Here is a 20,420-nt window from a genome sequence, read left to right as displayed (position 1 = left end):
CTGTAAATAGCAGACAAGTCGACCGAAGGGGTTTTCACACCAATAAATCTCTGCACTACTGAAATCACAAATAAATAAATAGATTTTCAAAGGACCATAGAATAGGAGAGACCTTGGAGACCATATAGTTGAACTCTAATTTCATGAATGAGAAAATTGAAGCCCAAATCATCCAAATTTTTGCCCAAAGTTATATAGGTAGTAATTGTAGGAGGTAAAATTTGAACCCAGATCCTCCATCTCTAAAGTCATTGTTTTATGTTCCTAGTAAATGTTTTATGGATTGTTTATGGACTGAATGATTTTTTATGGATTAAATGATTAAAATTAGTCCACTTTCCCGGGAACATCCCCTCCCTTCTTCAGTGGCCCAACCTCAGCCTGCTAAGAAATCCAGAAAAAGACTCCAAACTTTATCCTTAGGACATCTGAATAGTTATTTATTGAGAAGCCACAGTTTGCCACACTTTTCAACTGTAGGCTTAGTATAAGGCCAAAAGCAAGATAGATCCACTACTTTACATAGAAAGGAAAAGCTTCTGGAGGGGACCCCAGGTCATGCAGTGACTGGTCAAAATGGAATGTACATGACATATAAAAAACATTGTGAACCAAAATAATTTAAACTATGGTTACATTCTACTGAAATAAATATCCATTATCTTATTATAAACACATTGTATAATCTAGGATTGTAATTTAAATTTCATCTCTTTTTTACATTTATGATTATTGAAACTTTAAAAAGCAAAATGTAACACTCGATAGGGCATAGGTCAATAGTATGTGATTGCTTGGGCCTGGGCTTGGAGGCTATCTCCTCTTAATTGGGTTTAACCTGTGTTGGACACTAGAATGGCTGACCCATTGGTATATATCATTTTTTTTGACTAACTGTATGGTTACATGAAAATACATGATTTCACAAGGACCCAAGAGAGTTGAGCTTAAATTCTGGGAGCCAATGGAAGAGCACAAAAATTCAGTTATTGGAGCCTCATTTTTCTTTTTTGTTTAAAAATAAAAAACAAAGCATTTTTATTAATGTCTTCATTTATGCAGTTGGGATCCACATAAAGAGAAATAATGAAAAATACCTGAGCCGTTCCTCTTTACCACAATTTACCATCAATGTGGAAACAGGATGCTAAGGTAGCATTGTTTAACTCTGCTTATGATAGGAACATAATGAGCAGTTGGTCTGTGGATCCTCCATGAACTGTTTTTAAACAATGGTGCTCCATATTGCTTTGAATTTACAGTTAGGAACCCAGGGAACCAATGAATCAAATGGAGGTGCTAATCTCGGTACCACACAGCTATTGGCAAACTTCTCATGGGCATTTAGAGTGGACGGAAAATTCCCCTAATGTGGCTATAACTGAATAAGAGACTAGGGGCATGCATTGATTACAAGGCTATGTCTTGGGGGGCCTCTAGATCGGGGAGCATGTTTTAATCATCTTCTTCGTCTTCCTCATCACTGTCCTTCATCGTGATCCCCTGAAGACCCCCGCCCTCGCTCACTGACGCCGTGGCTTCTTCCACGGTGAGTCGGTTTCGGATTGTGTCGTAGGTTTTGCTGTTTAAGGTAGAGTCCAGTACTCCTTGCAATCGGAAGTCCCTATAGGTTTTCTAAGGAGGGAAAAGATAAAATGAGAAGGGAGACCAAAGCTCTGAGAGAGGGAAAAAAGCAAGCAAATTTTGTGGTGTGAGAGAACTGGCAGGCAGCTCATGATGCATTTTATTTATTTCAAAAGCCATGATGTGAGAGCTATGTGCATTAGAAATTAAATTAGAAATTAGAAATTAAAATTCATTCCATTATAAGGAAGAAGGAATTATAACAGGACACCTTATATCAGCTGTAATAGTCTCTGAAATGTCCCTTTATTCAAAGCCACCAAAAGAAATGCCCTCCCATAACTCCTTTCCCATGATCCTCTTGCACTCAGACCTCATTTTTCCTCCTATATGAGCACCACTAACTACTGAGAGCTAGATTTAGGGGGGTAGAAAACTGAAGTGAGGGACCTGTGATCTTTTGTGATTTTTTTCTTGGGTGCATCCTGCTTTTTGGTATTTCAACTGTTCCTAGCTGCAGCAATCCAAGCACAGTCTCGTTCACATGACAGACATATGTATGTTGGTATAGGGAACGGATCGCAGGCAGCGAAAGTTATGGCGAGGATGAGGCACTAATGTCTCATCAATATGTTGTATGAACATGACTCATTTTTAATCTTCTTTCTACAGAACTTGAGAATTAATTCTATCTATTTTATTTGGTACTTCCTGTATGGATTCAGGGGGCTGATGATAGTGGGGGATGGTGGGATTTTGACTACTTTTCTTTAGAACAATGGATTTTGGTATTATTTGGTAATAAGAATTATTGGGTATGCCCTAGAAGAGCTTCAAGTCATGAAAAAAGCATTGAATTACATGATTCAAGGTCCCTTCTATCTCTTGAGATTTTACTGTAAAAGAATCTCTCAGTTTCAGGTTATTTGAAGCTTCACAGAAATTGTTTCTCTAAAAAATCCTATAACATTATTGGAAACAATTTTACTTATAATGATTTCATGAAAAAAATTTAAAAGACCTTTTACTTCCATTAAATTATTATCTTACTGATAAAACATTTTTCTATAACCATTGCCTTTAACCATTAAACTGTGAACTCTGTGAGAATGTCTTTTGCCTTTCTTTGAACCCCAGATCTTCATGTAACAGCTGCCACATAGTAGGTGAATACAAAATGTTATTAACTGACTAGCATCATAGATGGCAATGTCTTATCACTGAAGTGAGATGGTTGGATTGAATGACATAAGATTTTTTCCAACTCTAAATCTAGGCTCTTATGAATTATGGTCAATTCAAAGCTTCTTCCTGAAGAATGGAGGGAGTTTGCTGAAATTATTCACAATTCCAGAACCTCCAGTCATTTTGGGAAAGAAAGGTCAAATTAATGGCAGGGGTTATGTAAACCAAACAGCTGGCAGGTGGACAGCATTTTGATTTTCTTCATTATTTTGATGTCATTTCATTGATCTTTAAATTGAGGTGGGAGGGAAGGAATGGCAGTGCCCTATTCTAGGTCAATCTCAAGGCTCTAGGCAAAGACTCAGCTCTGTTTTTAAGACAGAAGAACAAGCTGATGTTTGCCAGGGAGCTTGCTATAGTGAATTTATTCCGTGGGCAATGCATAGAAGGGATCTCTTGAATTAGATGTGCTCTTAAAATTCCTCCCATGTTTACAATTATATGACATTTCCTTCTTTGGTCTGTGATTCTTTAAGTCATAAAACCTTACCCCCCAAAGCCTGAACCCTCCATTGATATGGGGACATCCCTCCAGGGAGGGACAATTCACTGAGAAGAGGGTATGAGGTTTCATACTGGACTTCATCAAATCTAGTAGAATTAGGATCTTGAACATGCTCTTAGAATTTGGTCACCAAAGTTCCTTGTACCGAGTCTCCTCATCAGCAATGTGAGGAGCTTGGATGTGGTGGTCTCCGAGGACATTTTTGTCTCCAGATCTGTGGCTCATGCTATGCTCACTATAGAAAACTTTGAAAGTTTCAAGGTTTCTGATAAATCAACTCTGGAAAATGCAGCAATAGAGCAGCTTGTGTGGGTGTGCATGTACTTATCCATGAGCAGACATACATATAGATACACTTAATGAAAAGCAGCTTTTCTTTTAATGCTCACAAAATTAGGATAAGACAGAAAGGTGCCACATTAGGTTATTTATAACCAGCAGCCAGACAAGGGAAAATGGCCAATAGATACTGCTATCCCCTCCCCACCCCACTTAGCAGCAGTCACAAATTTGAAAATTAGACTGGATCAATATGTTGAGCTGCGTTATTTCTTTTCACAGCTGTCACGCACCTCTTTGTAGGATTTCATTTTGGAATTTAGAATATTTATAAAGACAAGTCTTTTTGAGAGCAAATTAAACTAGATATTAATAATATTCTTTAATGATCTCAAAATAAACTGTTTTAAGTTTTTACTAGGGTTAAAGAGACTCTTAAAATGTTCTCCTGAGGGGAAAAATAAAACAAAACAAACCCATCCCAAAAGAAAAATAGAAATATATCTTTATCCTTTTAAAATTAGGAATTCAATTAGATTTTACTCTCAAAATATTTTTTAAATGGTATATTTGGATTTATTCATTTTTTGAGCTGGCTTTTAAAAAATTGTTGCCTCTGAATGTTTTTAAAACACGACACTGCAAATCCTCAAATGGAAACTGAAATGATCAAAAATGTATTTACCCCCTTCTGCGAGCTTATTATTTCATGTAAACCACTGTGATTTCACACTGAAATAATTATCATTAGTCCAAGGAGCACACACATATGAACAGGAAAAAAAAAGCTACTTTGAGGGTATGTGATCTCACCTTTGTGATCCCTTAGAGTTGATTGTATACACCCATTGTAAAAGAAACTCCTTCAATTAACTATCAGGGCACCCTTGATTTACATTCTCGTAGTGATCACAAGCACATATTTAAAAATAGCTGCCCGGCAATATTTTCATGAAATCAAGGGTGGAAGATTTTATTTAATTAAACTGTAAGTGGGATTGGTTAATCAGTAGGATTCATATGTGGGTACAATCACCCTTCCTTTTTTTTTTTTTTTTTTTTTGAAATTGTCAGCAGACCTTAGTCTTTGTCGAACTCTTGCCTGATAAATCCACAGGGTCTTTGTCCAATCATTGCAAAGATCAGAACTTGAATTTCATCTTTTTTTTTTTCTTTCAAATAAAATGAATCCACCACTCAGATAAAATTTTTTAAAAAGGATTTTCTTGTATCATTATTATTAGGATGATTAATTTTAGGATTACCTCACATATTTTGTTCTTTTCTTTCTTTTCTTTTCTCCAAAGACTACTCTTTTGGGGAAAAAAAAAAGCTGCAGATATCTGATGAAACACGTGAGCATTAGCTAGTGCAAAAAAAAAAGCATATTGCTTTTTTTTTTTTCTTTTTCAGTTTAATCTTTTACCTTTACCATCCTAATAAGTGTTTTCAGTTGATAAATATGAAGCTGCAAATCCATCCGATCTGTCAACCAGGTGCAAATCACGTTCATGGAACTGTTGTACCATTGCTGGAAAAAAGAGACAAAAGTTCTCCAGCAAGCAAGTCATAAAGAGGTTTAGGTTCACGAAATTACAAAATTCAGTGATTAAAGTGGTCAGTGGAGATTTTCATTTTGAGAGAGCGTGGCAGATGTACATTTAACAAAAATCATCAAATCCCTTCCTCTTGTAAAAAAAAAAAAAAAAGCCCCAATTTTATGTACTAATGTGCCAACGTGAAACATAAACTTCTCTATCCATGACCACTTTAACTTCACAGTGTGGACAAGAGCATCATTCTCTTGATTCACCCTTAGTGGGGCTTTAAAGTGACTTTTTAAAATTATTATTATTTTTCTGTTATGGATAATGCACACCATTGCTAATGCCATTTGTCCTGGTTCCCAAATGCAGGCAATGACTTAACTGTGATAGAACTAAACACAGTCACTTACCACTTACCTTAAGGAAACTTCAAACCTCATGAGTGGAATCAGCCTGGGAGGGCCTGGAGCAGCCTGGATTAGGTAAGATGTCTTAGTGTGTTGGGGGCTTCCAGGCGCTAATACAATAAATGTGGTTTATCTTTAGGACCCAAACGCACGCATGCAGCAGCTTATGTGACCTTGCCTGGACTGTGCAATCTGTTTTAATCTTAACACAAAAAATTATGAAAGATGAAAAAAGCAAATACAAATGAGCTCATTTCAAGCTGTTGAAATCATACTTCCCCCTTAAGGGGGTTAAATTTTGCTTCTTGCCTGTGAAAAATGCTTGAAGCTATGTCACTGCAGACTGCCACCCCTGCAGAGAAGGAAGTCTCTGGCGCGGTATAATTTTGTACTACTGCTCATATATTCATAAATCTCACTCGGAGACATATGAACAGTGTTATAAAGTGTCAGGGTAAAAAAAAAAAGCCTTCATCTTTTCTACTTCACCAGGTTTCATTGCGTTGTACTGTAATTTACAAAATGTGTATTCGCCACCGAAATTTACAAATAAAAATGGAAGGCGTCGCGGACAAAGAATGTTAGGGTGCATCTCTGCGGCTGTATGTGGAAGAGATGCAGAAAGAATGGGCAGGGAATTTGTACCATGCATTCTCACGCACACACACACATCACACACCAGTGGGGATTCAAAAAGCATAAATAAAAACATGTTTCTTATGATAACTCCACCCTTTCTCACCTAAAGATCATCCAAAATCAGTTTATGCCTAACGCTCACAGTTTTCCCAATCCTTATTTCAGACTTAATTTAAAAAAAAATTAATCTTGAATTTTTCTTACAAGGTGAAATTTGGCAGTTTCACCTTGCAAGAAACGAGGCTTGTCTCTGTCAGCGTGTTTTTTTTTTTTTTTTTTAAACATTTTCACCCCCCAAGTCATATTTGAAATCTATCATTTTTTTTTTTTCCCTTTTTGGCTCCTTCTTGTCCCAGCCAATTGCCGGTTCCCTCGGAACTCAGCACAGAAAAGAACTCATACTACTATGCTCGAGGCAGCCGTGTGTCCTGACAGCCAAATCCTGCTCTTTTAAAGATTATGAAGTTGACATTCAAAATTTCCGGGGGGCACTTTGCCCTTCAGCAGCAGGGATCACTGGGTTCTCTGCTTTTGCTTTGGATCTAACCCGGGGGAGAATCCATTCTAAAATGGCTGGGTTTCTTACCACTCGGAAAGACAGAAAGGGGAGTTTGCTGGAGTCTAGTCCCCATCGGATTCTAGGATTCTTGGATAAGAAAGTCAGTCGCCTTGGAAGTCTAAAGCTAAGGGACATCTTTCCTTCACAGTGCCTGGGGTGTTTGGGTTGGGAGGCCGAAATTGCCCCGAGGAGGATGTGACCTCCAATTCCACCCCCACTGGTCTCGCCTGGCAAGTCTGACGTCCCTCAGATCCTCTCTGAATGGGCCTACGAATGGGATTCTGGATGCACAAGCAGACATAGTTGAGCAGTCCAAGTTTGCGTAAATTTCCCAATCTGGAGAGGGATGTTCTGGAGAGCACGGCGTTACCCACCGAGGGCCTCGGGATCTGACGCCCTGCCACGCCAGGTCCGAGAGCCCGTTGGCCGGCCCGGAAGCTTGGCCGTGTCTCCCCCACGGGCACCCTTCTCCTTCCCAGGGGTGTTGCATCCCGAGGCGTGTGGCACGCCTCCGAGGGAAGCGAAGGAGGCATGCGGCTCGCTGGCTTCTAGACAGTGGCATTTTGCTTTGGCTGGGAGAATAGACAAGCCATGCACCTCAGCCAAGAAGCCTGGTGTGAATGTCTTTTCTCTTCACGGAGAGACATGCCACCAAAAAAAAAAATCTGCAAAGTCCCCCCCTCCCATTTTGTGTAAGCCGTGCTCATTCTGTTTCATTTCTCTTCCACATGGAGTTTGGAGAGTAAAGAAAAAAAAATGCATCCTACTATCGACATGGTGGTAATCTGCCACCCAAGTGGCCACTTGGACGTTTAGGGCTCAGTGCACAAGAGTGTTTACCCGTCACCCCCCACCTCCCTTCCAGGTGCCGTCATCTAGAGGATGTCCATTCCTTTTTGTACCTGCCCTGCCTTCTCTTTGAGGAGGCCCCAACTTCCCATCCAAAGAAGTCCCAAATTCCTATCCAAAGAAATCTCAAGTTCCCATCCAAAGAGGTCCCAAGTTCCCATCCAAAGAGGGCTCAAATTCCTATCCAAAGAAATCCCAAATTCCCATTCAAAGACATTCCAAGTTCTTATCCAAAGAAATTCCATGTTCCCATCCAAAGAGATTCCAAGTTCCCATCCAAAGAGGGCTCAAATTCCTATCCAAAGAAATCCCAAATTCCCATTCAAAGAAATTCCATGTTCCCATCCAAAGAGATTCCAAGTTCCCATCCAAAGAGGTCCCAAATTCCCATCCAAAGAGATCTCTTCCAGACCTAGATATCCCTTAAGCTAAAAATATAACCCAGAAGGTACTTTGGGATGCCATACAATTAAAACATTGACTTATGGATTCGGTGATTACATCCCAGTAGTTTGGGATTCTAGGAGATGAGAGATGCTGCTTTCTCATCCTGACCTTGGATTATGTGTTACAACTTTTGTTCATCAAATAGTTTTTAACCCTTTGGGAGTATAAATTCTTCCTTGTTTAGTTTGCTGTTGCTTTGATTTCAGAGATCCTCATGGAGCAGATGCCTTATGACTTTTCACAAGGGGAACTTAATAAAAATATCTGATGCTTTCTCCTTTATTTTTGTATTTTTCCAGCTCTGCCTTTTGGAGGAGCTTATGGTAGAATGTAAGCTTTTTGAAGTTAGGAACTGTTTTTGTTACTACTGTCATTCTGCCTTTGTATCCCTCGTATCTACCACAGGGCTTTGTAGATAGATGGTGTTTAAAGAACAGAATTTAAGACTATCTCAAACTAGTAAATGGAGTCAGTTGGCTCAGTGCATTTTTAAAAATCCAATAATCAGTCACTAAGTCGGCCAACAGTCAGTACTGAGCCTATAGTGCTAAGTACAAAGGGTTTAGAGTTGGGGATACAATTAAAGGTTATACAAAAGAGTCCCTGCAGCAGATTGTGAAGATAGAGAGTAGGGTGAATATTTTTATTTCCAGGTAAAATTAAAATATTAACCCTGATCACAATCCTAATTTTGTTAGTTGATAAAAACTGGTCCTTTTAATATTAATAAATGCCTGCTGGGTTGGAATACTACAATAACAATGACATAATAGTCACTATTTTTAGGACAGCAAAATAGTCAAGTGAATAATGTTGAAGCTAAAGACAGGAAGACCTGAACTCAAATCCTGCCTCACATACTTACTTAAGTATGTGATTTTAGTCCACTCACTGCCTCCACTTCTGTGAAATGGGGATAGTTACAGCACCTACCTCACAGCGTTGTTGTGAAGATCAAGTGAATTAACTCAAATAAAGTGCTTTGCAAATGTTAAAGCACCATAAAAATGCAGGTAATTCTTATGGTTTAGATTAACACTTTACTATTACTTTCATTAATATTTCTATATTTGATGTTCCCAATGGTCTCAAGACAAAAAAATAATAATGTAGATAGTAATCATCACCCAGTCCATCTAATACTTAGTGAGCCCACGGACATAATTGTCCATAAGATTTTCTTGGCTAAAATGTTAGAGTGGTCCACCATTTCCTTCTTTAGTAGCTTAAGGCAAGCAATTTTAAGTGAGTGGCTTGGTCAGGCAGCTAGTAAATGTCTGAAGCTAGATTTGAACTCAGATATTCCTGACTTCAGACCTAGTACTCTATATGCTGAGACATCTAAGTGCCTCCTCTGGATAATAATAGTAATCATAAAAATTATAAGAATAGAATTTGAATAATAACAATAATTATTATATTAATACTTAAAGAATACCTTAAAGTTTGCAGGTGCTTTAATTCAGGCATGATTTCTTCCCCTCCCCTCATTTTATGGATGAAGACTGAGGCTTGCAGTGTGTATAAGATGTGACTTTCTTGTGGTCCCCCAATATAGCTGAGGCCTTATGATGCTGAGTGAGGTCTTTCTGTACCTCACAGGACATTTAAGTTTAACTGAAACCTTTAATTTCATAGACACAACTTTCTCTAAATTCACAAGCCTTAGAAGGATGAGTTAACAGCTTATTATAAGTATTTGATAGTGAGAAAGAGTGAAAGTATCATGGAATAGATAGAGACCCAGATTTGGAGGCAGAGAGATCTGAGTTCAAGTTCTACTTCCAAGCTGGGAAACTTTATGCAAGAACTTTGAGGTTTAAGAGCTAGGATGCTCTGAGCTTTTCTCTGATGCATACTGGATGTGCCCTTCACTTACCCTCTGGATGTTCCAGGCATTCCTGTCTAGAACTCCAGACAGGACAAAGAGGTCCTGATTTGAATTGGTGGAAGGATTTTCACATCCCAGAAATTTCCCTACTCTGATGAAACAATGAATTACTCAATAAGCACCACAAGGACTGCAAAAAAAAAAAAAAAGAGAAATAAGAAATAAAAAGCGAATGAACACTTACAAAGCACCTACTATATGCCCTGTGGTAAACACTTCACAACAACCCTGGAAGTTGAATGCTATTATTATCTGCATTTCATAGATAAGAAAACTGAGGCAAACAGGGGTGAAATGATTTGCCCGTGCTCACACAACTAGTGTGTATCTCAGACAAGATTTGAACTCAGGTTTTTCTGATGCCAGATCAGGCTATGCTATAGTTGTCCCTAAGGAATAATGAGTATTAAACCTCAAAAATCTTCCTAATTATAAAGGACAAACTATTAACAGAATAGGAAAGAAAATAATGTAGTAGTTTTGGAGAGTCAAATTTTGCATGTTCCTGGACAATAGGCTTTCCTACTGGAAACAGTTCTGACTGCTAGTATCCTTTACTATTAAAGAGAATAGTAGAGCTGAGGAGTATTTGTCACTAAGTCTTCACTAGTCTTTTAAATGTAGAAATAAGAATAGCATAAGAAGAAGAAAGCCTCTGCCCTCAAAAGATGTTGTATCCTGAGTGCCATGAAGAACGACTGAAAGGGTTTGGATGTGCAACACTGAGCATCTCTGAGACATCCCTTTACAACTATTGACTTGGATCTTTAAATGGCCATGGAGAGTCAGAGAATGAAGTCTCTGCTACATTCAATCAGAGCTACAGATTTATCTTTAAGCCTTGGGAGTTTGACCCAAGCACTGAGCGGTTCAGATTTCTCCTTGAAGCCATCTTGTTCTCTCCCTCCCTCCTAGCTGAGGAGATTCCACACCGAAGACAAGGTGAGAAGCGTACAATTTCCTGAGGAAAAGAAGGTAACACTATTTTCTCTGGGAGTAGATTGAGTTTCATATCCAAATAAGTGTCACATCACTTTTTCTTTGGTTTAATCAGTTCAATTGCAAAGTTGCCTGCAGCTGGGTAGTCATCATATACCATTAAGCCATATTCTATCTAGACAATACAGTTTTTGGGCTAAATATCTTGAGTCCTTTATCAGCTTATTTTAAAATTACTCTTGGATTCACTATGACTATTAGGGCTTTGTATAAAATAGGCACTTAATAAGTGGTGATTGAATGATTGAATGATTTGTCATGCAGATGTTATAAGACTCACTGTATTAGAAGTGTAGTGACAACCCGGGAGGGCACATTATTATTTTTGATATATGGATATTGGTTTGACAAAGTGGAAAAAGTAACAGCCTGGGAGTCAGGAAGACCTGACTTTGAAAATCGTGTCTCTGATATCTCTGTTAACTGTTTGATTTTGGGCAAGTCACAACTTGTGGGGCCCCCAGTTTCCTATACAACAAGGGGACTAGACTAGATCCTAGTCTAATATATTTTATCAGTTTCATAACTGAATGTGAGAGTCACAACATGATGATTTGTTATCAGTAAATGTTTGATTTGTATACAGTATACACCTATATAGCCAAGATTGAGTGAAAATTTCTTGGACAAAAAGGGGTCAGGAATGGAAAAAGTTTAAGAAGCCTTAGTTTAGAGGAACTCTGAGGTCCTTCCTAGTTTTACAATCAAGAGCATTGAATTGGAATTGAGAATCCCACCTTTGATGCTTCCTAGCTATATCATTATGGGTGAGTTCCTCTCTTTCTCTGGATTGCAATTTCTTTAACTGGAAGTAGAGACAATAACGCCTTCTGCCACAAAAGATTGATATTGAGGCTTAAATGAGAAAATATCTGTAGACTACTTTGCAAAACCTTAAGTGCTATGGTGAGGATGAGGATGACGATTCTAGAGAAGAATTCCATTATAACTAATTAAAGATGATTGGGACACGTTTTTAACTCTAACAATGATCATGGCCCTAAACAAGACAATGGAATAGAGTAAAAAATTTCATCATAGAATCTCACATAGTATCATAGATTAGAAGGGACTCTGGGGATCATTTAAGTTCAAGTAAATGGAGAAATAAATACCCAGAGTTCATAGGAGCATAGGTTTAGAGGCAAAGGGATCTGAGGGACTATTTAGCCCAAAGTCGCCATTTTACAAGTAAGGAAACTGAGAAATTAAACAATTTGCCCAAGGTCAAATAAGAAGTGGTAGAGTTGAAATTTGAACCCAGGTCCTTTTATTTCTGATTCTTTCTACTGTAGTGAAAAGTAGTAGTTCAAGACATATTTGTGGCAAAGGGATTCTAAGTTAGCTACTAGAACTAATGAGGGTAGAGACTGAGAACAAAGGGCTTGTTAATCAATTGTCCTGTTGTTCCAGTCTAGTTCTAGATGCAGACATCCCTCCTTAGCGGATATTCCCTTATGTTTCCTCTTACTCTAATTTAAGCTCTTTGAGAGCAGACATTGTCTTGCTCTTCTATTTTTCTTCCTAGCATTTAGAAGTATTTAGGACATGGTAAGTACTATGTTATTTCATTCATTTAAAATTCTTACAGAAAATCTTCTAGAATTTTAAAGATGAAAAATCTTTTTGCCTTGGATTTTAAATCTTTCAAACACTTCTGGTCTATACTTCCCAGCCCATCACTTTGATGTGAAAGTGCTTTGAAAGCACTTGAAAAACATAAATGTAATGATTCTTTCTATTTCAAGAAAACCAAGATCACTTCAATTTTGTTCTTCAGCCATGGGATATTTCACTGCGTATAACTGAAATTTATTTTAGCATCCCAAATGGTAACACATGAGATTGTGTCTACATGCTCAACTCAACTTGCTTTTCCTCCCCTTAATTCTTCAAATCAAACAAAAAGGAAATCCTGAATCAGATTGAGCTTTTTCTATCTATCTATCTATCCATGTTTGCAACCATCCATCCATCCATGTAGTCATCTTTCTATCTATCTAGCCATCTGTCTATCTGTCATTTATTTATACATATTTTAGGAAAGGGGACAGGATAACTACCAAGAGACAATTTAATTGAATTCAATCCATTTTAAGGATAACTTAAAAAAATAGCAACATAGAGAATTTTGCAGAGTTGAATGTTTTAGCCAAAGAGCTTAGAGGAAGACATCCAAAGAGAGTTCTGTAGGTAAAGATTGTGAGAGAGTCTTCCTGTGTACAAAAAGACAGCAATAGTGGTTCTGGCTCTCTAGCTTGATAAGCTTTGAGGGCCAACCAGGGAGAAATTCCTTTTAGAGCTTAAGTTGTGGAATAAGACAGTGAAACACTGCTGGCGTGAAGAAAGGAGAAAGACAATAATCATAATAACACTGTAACTACAGCTGCCTGACCAGGCCCTTGGTTTTACTTTTCAATGACCAAAAATGGTTATTTATTCAACCCCTCCTTCTCTCCTGGCTCTTCTAAGCCTGCTTGAATTGCTATAGTGGAATACTATAATGAAATCTTTTATTTTTTTGGACTTTCAAGAGATATATTTCTTTCTTATAACTCGAGTAACTTAAGAGCATGTGAAAGCCTTAATCCAGAGAGAAAGTACACCAGGCTTGTCTTTGCAGCTTTGAAAGCAGTCTTAGCTTCCTTAAATCTAAGCCATGAATGTGAGTTCTTCTTGAATAGAAACTGTGAGGGACTTGGTCAAATAACAATAATCAAAACTATCTGGGGCATAGTCTTCCTGACCACAAGTCCTGAGTCCTGTTTCTCTCTTTCAGAGGGGAAACAGGGCTTCATGTGTAACTTCACTGCCGCCCTCCAGGCAAAAGGCCAAGGTCTCCCAATGGGGCAGCTTACACAGGCCTCTGGATTGTGGATGGGATTCTTTAGGGAATAAAATCCACCCTCTGAAGACGACTAGTCTTTGTTTTGCTTTTACAAATGGAGACAGTGGCAGAAGGGGCTTCCCTTTGCCAAGGGCCCCAATCTTTCAGAATGCTTGCCATTACTAGAGCTGTTCTGAGGAATGATTATATCCCAGGCATAAGTGGAAGCACTAGTTCTTCTGGGAGTCTCTACCTGAGACCCCAAATCTCGAAATCTCCCTTTTTGTCCCCAGCCAGAGAATCAGATGAGATGAGCTTTGAGATCTCTAGTCAGGGTAAACTTTTTTTTCTTTCATTTTTGGCTTCTGCAGTTACGGGTGGGCACACCCTTAAATAACCTAAATCTGGCCCTCTCAAAAAGTCTTTAATTTGGCCAAATAGAATGCTAAGGGATAAGTTTGACTTTGGATTACCTCTTAACTTTTTGTTTTTCATGGATCCCACTGGAGGGGGTGAAACCTAGGTATCCCTTCTTGGAAGGTTTTTTTTTTAAATAATCAAAGGAAATGCTGATTTTCAATTAGAGCTTAATAAAAATAAAGAGACAATTCCCCCCCCCCAAGTTCCCAGAGCCCCTGAAATCTATCCATGGAACCCCCAGGTTAAGAGGCCCTGCTCTATTATCTGACTAAGGAGCCGGCCACAGTAGCTGCAGCCCTCCCAAACTGTGAGTTTCAATTGTTAAGCTCCCTTTCATCTGGCAGTCCTTATTGTAAAGAAGAAAAAAACCTCCTGGAAATAGAGAAGGCACATTAATGAGAGGGGAAGAAATATATTTCAAGTGGCTGCTTACTTGGAAAATTTTGACTTACTTCTTTTTAGAGGATTCTTATCTCTCTTAAATGTCAAAGCATTTCTAGGAAATATTATTTCTCTCTCAGGAAAGGTCCAAAGACTGTGCTACTGTACCTTTATTTCAAACAAGTAGCTATTCACTCCAGGGAAATTTAGGACCATCTACCAATTTCCCCAAATCCTGACATGTGAAAAAGAGTCCAATAATCAGGAAATGTTGATGATTTGAATTGCAAATTCATGATAGGACCCTTCTTTTACCAGAAGAAACATAAGACAACTTGGCTTTGTAACTTTAAGTCAGGCCTGTCTGTCATTGAGGGGTCCCAAAGGACCCTTCAGAATCCAGCAGGAGGTGTTTATTTCCAGACTTAACTAGGGGGCAGCTGGGTGGTGCAGTGGATAGAGCACCAGCCCTGAATTCAGGAGGACCCAAGTTCAAATCTGATCTCAGACAATTAACACTTCCTAGCTGTGTGACCCTGGGCAAGTCACTTAACCCCAGTGGGGGGGTGGAGGGTGGGAAGACTTAACTAGTTAGCTAGCACTATTTCATTTGCAAAGCATTTTACAAATATCATCCTATTTGATACCCACAACAATCCTGGGAGAAAGATGCTACTATTATCCTCATTTTGACTAATGGGGAAACTGCTCAGTCCATAATGCTACTTCACTATCTTGAAGAAGACTTCCCTTCTAGGAAGTGCAAGGCTATGGTCAAGGCCCCAGGGCAGCTCCACCACTGGCCTGGAGATAAGCCCAAGAGAAACAAGCTTCTCAGTGTTTGAGATACAGAGGAGCTAAGTCACTTGTCTGGGGGATGGGGAGGAGGATGAAAAGATACAGAGATAAAAGACAAAGATGAAGACAGAGAAAGAAAGAGAAACAGAGAGAGAGAAAGAAAAAGTCAGAGATACACAGAAAGACAGACAGACAGAGGAAGAGAGATACACACACAGTGAGAAAGAGAGAGAGAAAGAGAGGGAGGGAGGAAAAGTGGAGAGAGATAGAAACAGAGAAACACAGAAATACAGAGAGACAGAGACAGAGACAGAGAAGTTATCAATACAGAATGTGTTGATGTTGTCAGGTCTATTTCTTTGTTCTTTGCAGACTCAAAAGCTAACTTAGACCTAGTGACCCAATCCTTGTATAAGATTGACCGTGCATAGTCCATGGTCAGCAGAATTTGAACCCAGGGCTTCATCCCAATTTCACAGATTTCCCTCTAGGTAGAAATGATGTTTCTCCATGTGGAGCAGTGGAAAGAACACTGGGCCTGAGTTAAAATCTGGCCAAATTCCTGGGAAAGTCACTTCTCTGTTTATCTCCGTTTCCTCATCTGTCCTAAGAACTGGAATGGCCAACCATGCCAGTATTTCTGTCAAAAAACCAAACCCCAAATGGTGTCACCAAGAGTTAGACATGACTCAAATGACTGAACAGCAACAGTGACAAACTATCTTTGAGGGGGCAGAGGTACAGGGTGACCCCACAACATTTCTTTCTGCTGTAGTAACTTGCTGTGAAAGGAGGAAAAACACAATCATCAGTTCTCAAAGAAAGACATAAATGAAGACTGTCAGTCTCGAGTAGTCCTTGGATGAGGTTTTTTAATGTAAGATTTTTGGGGAGTTAATCTACACAAGAATTAAGTCACAACCTCCAGTTTGGACTTTGGCTATGAAAAGAACAAAGAACAAAACTGATAATAATGGCATATCCACTTTCTCTCCTCCCTCATCTCTTATCGTCTTTCCTCTCTCTTCTCCTTCTCCTTTTCTTTCCTTTTTTTCTCCTTTTCTCTCTCTCTTTGTCTTCCTCTGTCCTTCCCTCCCTTCCTTCCTTCCTTTCTCTTTCTTCCTTCCTTCCTTTCTCTCTCTTTCTCTCTTTCTTCCTTCCTCTCTTCCTTCCTCTCTTTCTCTCTCTTCCTTCCTCTCTTTCTTCCTTCCTCTCTTTCTTTCTTTCTTTCTTTCTTTCTTTCTTTCTTTCTTTCTTTCTTTTCTTTCTTTCTTTCTTTTTCTTGCCTTCCTTCCTTCCCTTCCTTCCTTCCTTCCTTCCTTCCTTTCTTTCTTTCTTCTTTCTTTCTTTCTTTCTTTCTTTCTTTCTTTCTTCTCTTTCTTTCTTTCTTTCTCTTCTTTCTTTCTTTCTTTCTTTCTTTCTTTCTTCTCCTTCCTTCCTTTCCTTCCTTCCTTCCTTCCTTCCTTCCTTCCTTCCTTCTTCTTTCTTTCTTTCTTTCTTTCTTTTCTTTCTTATCTTTCTTTCTTTCTTTCTTTCTTTCTTTCTTTCTTTCTTTCTTTCTTTCTTTCTTTCTTCTTTCCTTTCCTTCCTTCCTTCTTCCTTCCTTCCTTCCTTCCTTCCTTCCTTCCTTCCTTCCTTCCTTTCTTTCTTTCTTTCTTTCTTCTCTTTTCTTTCTTTCTTTCTTTCTTTCTTTCTTTCTTTCTTTCTTTCTTTCTTTCTTTCTTTCTTTCTTTCTTTCTTTCTTTCTTTCTTTCTTTCTTTCTTTCTTTCTTTCTTTCTTTCTTTCTTTCTTTCTTCCTTCCTTCCTTCCTTCCTTCCTTCCTTCCTTCCTTCCTTCCTTCCTTCCTTCTTTCCCCACAGTAAAAATGTATCTATATCTCTGTACCCGAATTCAGTGAAATCCAGGGATTAAGAATAGGAACTTTTCATTAAGAATGTAATTATTCTAGAGAATGAAGAAATTCAATCAAAAAAATTAGAGAGGATGGAAGAGAAAGGAGATAGATAGATAAATACAGACAGTGAGAGAGATAGATAAAGACAGAGATAGAGAGACAGAGAAAGAGTGAGAATTTTTTAGTATTTCATGACACATCACCTAGAATGTTTTTTAATGAAGTCCCTTTACTCTCCAAGGCCAAATGTAATGCAGTGAAACTCGTTAAGCTGCAGAAATCCCCCCCTTCTGCCTGTTCAGCCTCTTTCTTGCCATGAAAGTCTGCTTTTCGAAAAAGACAGCGGTTTCCCTTTCCCCAATGTTGCTCACACTACCACAGACTTATTAAGGTTTGGAATGTACACTCAGGCAGTCCTTATTGTAGGAAACAATTAAAGGGAATTAGTCTAATAATACAAGGCAGCACAGCTTTTGCCCTTCCCAGAGTAGCGACTCCTGCATGGAACAGTTCTCCTCATAAAAATCATGTATTTCTTAAATGCATTAAAATGATCTGAGCACCAAGGCTTGGCAATTAACGCGGGCCCACTGAGGAGCCCTTATTCCCCAAGCTAAGGGGGGATTAATCTCCGCATTAGTTCCAGCAAGGTCTTCCTCTAGTGAAAATCCATCAGGACGAATTTGATTTGGAGGCAAATGCCTGGCACACAAGGGCTTTCACTTGAGTTTCATTTCCTTGTCCCCTTTCAGGAGGGCAAGGCAGAAGGAGAGCTCCTGCAGGGTTGTAGGACTGGGTCCCCTTTCCTTTGGCAGATCTTCAGCCTGGGGAAGTGAGGGCCCGAGTTCCTACACATGGCGGCCCACCTTCCCTCTCTAGCGGACCCGCTTACCTCTCTCTGCAGCGCCTGGCACATAGTCAGAACATTATAATTATTGTTCTCCTCCTTGCTAATCTTTCCTTCTCCATCCTCATCCTCCCAACTCTGAGCCATCAAGGATGGACCAAAGGCACTAGAGCTTCCTCATCTTTAGGTCTTGTTCGGAGATGGAAGGAGGAGAAATTGGGACTGGGGGGCACTACCTCTGACCCCGACGGCTCTGTCGCCTTGACAACCCCCCCAAAGTCTGCCAGAGGAACAAGCTTAATTTGCTTTCTTTTTCTTCCCTTTCTCCCCTAGCCTTCACCGAAAGCACGCAAAACGCACGCCATCCAACATAAAGTCGCCGAAATAGCAATCTTGTCTCTGAATATATAAATTGCAAAAATTGATATGAATAAATCTGCAAGTAACGCACTGATTGTGGCACTTTTTTTTTTCCCAAGCCCGCTCTGGGTTCCTCTGCTCTCGGGGAGGTGGTGTTATTACACATCCCCAAGAACATCTGCAAACTCCGGGCTCCGTTCGTTAGAACTGAATGGAGGCCTGACCTCCTGTTCCTTGCCATGAACCTGGAGTTCACACTCATATTTTGCATGTTACAGGAAGCTACAGCTCGCCCCAGGGGTGCTGCACACAGAATCTCAGAAGCCAGATGCAGCCCTGCCTCTCTAGGCACCTGAAGGAGTATTCCGTCCCCATTCAAAAGCAGGTCCCCGACCAGGGACTCCAGGTCACTCGGGCTTCTCTGAAGAGGAGGACAAAACCAGGAATGCTTCTGGGGCTGGGCTGTCAGCGGGGAAGCAGGGGGATTACAAGGAACCTGTGACTCTGCCTCTTTCTGCCTTTGCTGGTAGTTTTTTTTGTGTGTGAACAAGAGCCATACAACAGATTGAGCCTGGTATAAAGGCCTGAGACTGTGCAAAGGAACCCCACTGAGCTTCAGCTGTGCTCGCAATTAGCAATAGGCATGGGATGATTATTGTTGTGGTAGCTGATGGCAATGCAAAGTGACAAGTTTTATGGGGGAAGTTGGGAGGAGTGGGGATGGATGTGCGGCAAGTTTTTTTCCCCCTCTTTTTCTTTCTTTCTTTCTCTCTTTCCACACCCCCCCTTGAACCCCCTTTTGGAGGCTGCCACCTAGTCTAGTCAAAGCTCTTTTCCCTCTATCACTCCAAAGAGCCTTACAAAATCGTTGAAAGAATATATTTTTTTCGTCCCTCTCTGGGCCCTTCAGAATGGGGTTTTCTAGGTCAGAGCTTCCTTACTTCCCTATTTAAGGTCCCCAAATACCCATTTGCCTCAAATTAGCAGAAAGCTTGTAGTTAAAGGCAAGAGATTAAGCATACAAAATTACTCAGCAGGTGACTGCTGGGTAGATTTGGGGGTTGAGAAGTCTTTAAAACTGACTACAAGACATTATATACTTCTGACAAAAGAACATAGCAATCCTACCTGCTTCCTCCAGCCACCGTTGTTTGTCTATTATTATGTTCTTTAATGCTCATGAGAGCCAAACTATTGGTGATACTACTCAATTACCATAGTAACTCACACCCGTGACCTCTTATTTCAGCGCTTGCTTGCCTACTTGGACCAATCCAGGCTGTTCGCATCTATTTAAAATGGTGCCATGGAGTTTTCAGGAGAACCAGAATAAGGGTGGGCTCTTCTTTATTTGGGGGGGGGAGGGAGGGGTGTCTTGGAACCTGAATTTATTGGGAAATGGTGAGCCCAGGCCTTCAGATTAACCTTTCCAATCGAGGGTGCTCCAAAGCTCCTGGATCGGAGGACTCCCTCCAATGACATTATGGAAACCCAGGACAATGCCATGAGTTCATAGGAGACCAGGAGTCCTCCCACTGCTCCAAGATCCAGGTCTTCTTTCTCTGATCCCCCGGACTTTCTCCACTAAAGTTAGGCAAGAAGAAAACTAGAGACTATTTTCTATTCACTCTTATCAATGTACATAACGGAACGGGGATGGGATGCTAACATTAAAGTGGAATTCTAAATGGCAGTGACTCAATGCTAACTTTCTCATTTTCCCATTTCTTTTAGGAAGTGCTGGCTCTGGAGTCAGTTCAAATCCTACCCTGGACACTTAGTAGCCGAACAAAGTATTTAACCTCTGTGGGCCTCAATATCTTCATGTATAAAACAAAGGGGTTGGATTAAATTATCCTTGAGGTCTCTTTCAGCTTTAGATTTAGAGTTCTCCGATATCAGGGAGTGTATAAATTTATATTGTAGATAATTATAATATGC

At 39.7% G+C, this 20,420-nt stretch overlaps 1 protein-coding gene across 16 annotated transcripts in view; it reads right to left on the bottom strand.

Annotated features, from left to right (window-relative positions):
- Positions 1–412: 412 nt before the first annotated feature.
- CADPS (calcium dependent secretion activator) overlaps positions 413–20,420 on the bottom strand; it is a 550,474-nt gene continuing 530,466 nt past the window's right edge. For all 16 annotated transcript variants that reach the window (XM_074284209.1, XM_074284210.1, XM_074284212.1 and 13 more), the window contains 2 exons: positions 5,040–5,144; positions 413–1,635 (listed from right to left, as the gene is read on the bottom strand). In XM_074284209.1, the coding sequence (XP_074140310.1) occupies positions 1,456–1,635; positions 5,040–5,144 (285 nt within the window). In that variant the 3' untranslated portion in view covers positions 413–1,455. The remainder of the gene's footprint in view (positions 1,636–5,039; positions 5,145–20,420) is intronic.

This window comes from Sminthopsis crassicaudata, chromosome 1, assembly GCF_048593235.1.
Source record: "Sminthopsis crassicaudata isolate SCR6 chromosome 1, ASM4859323v1, whole genome shotgun sequence".
Taxonomy (NCBI): domain Eukaryota; kingdom Metazoa; phylum Chordata; class Mammalia; order Dasyuromorphia; family Dasyuridae; genus Sminthopsis; species Sminthopsis crassicaudata.
Note: the sequence above shows the minus strand (reverse complement) of the source record. Positions and strands in the feature narration are given on the sequence as shown.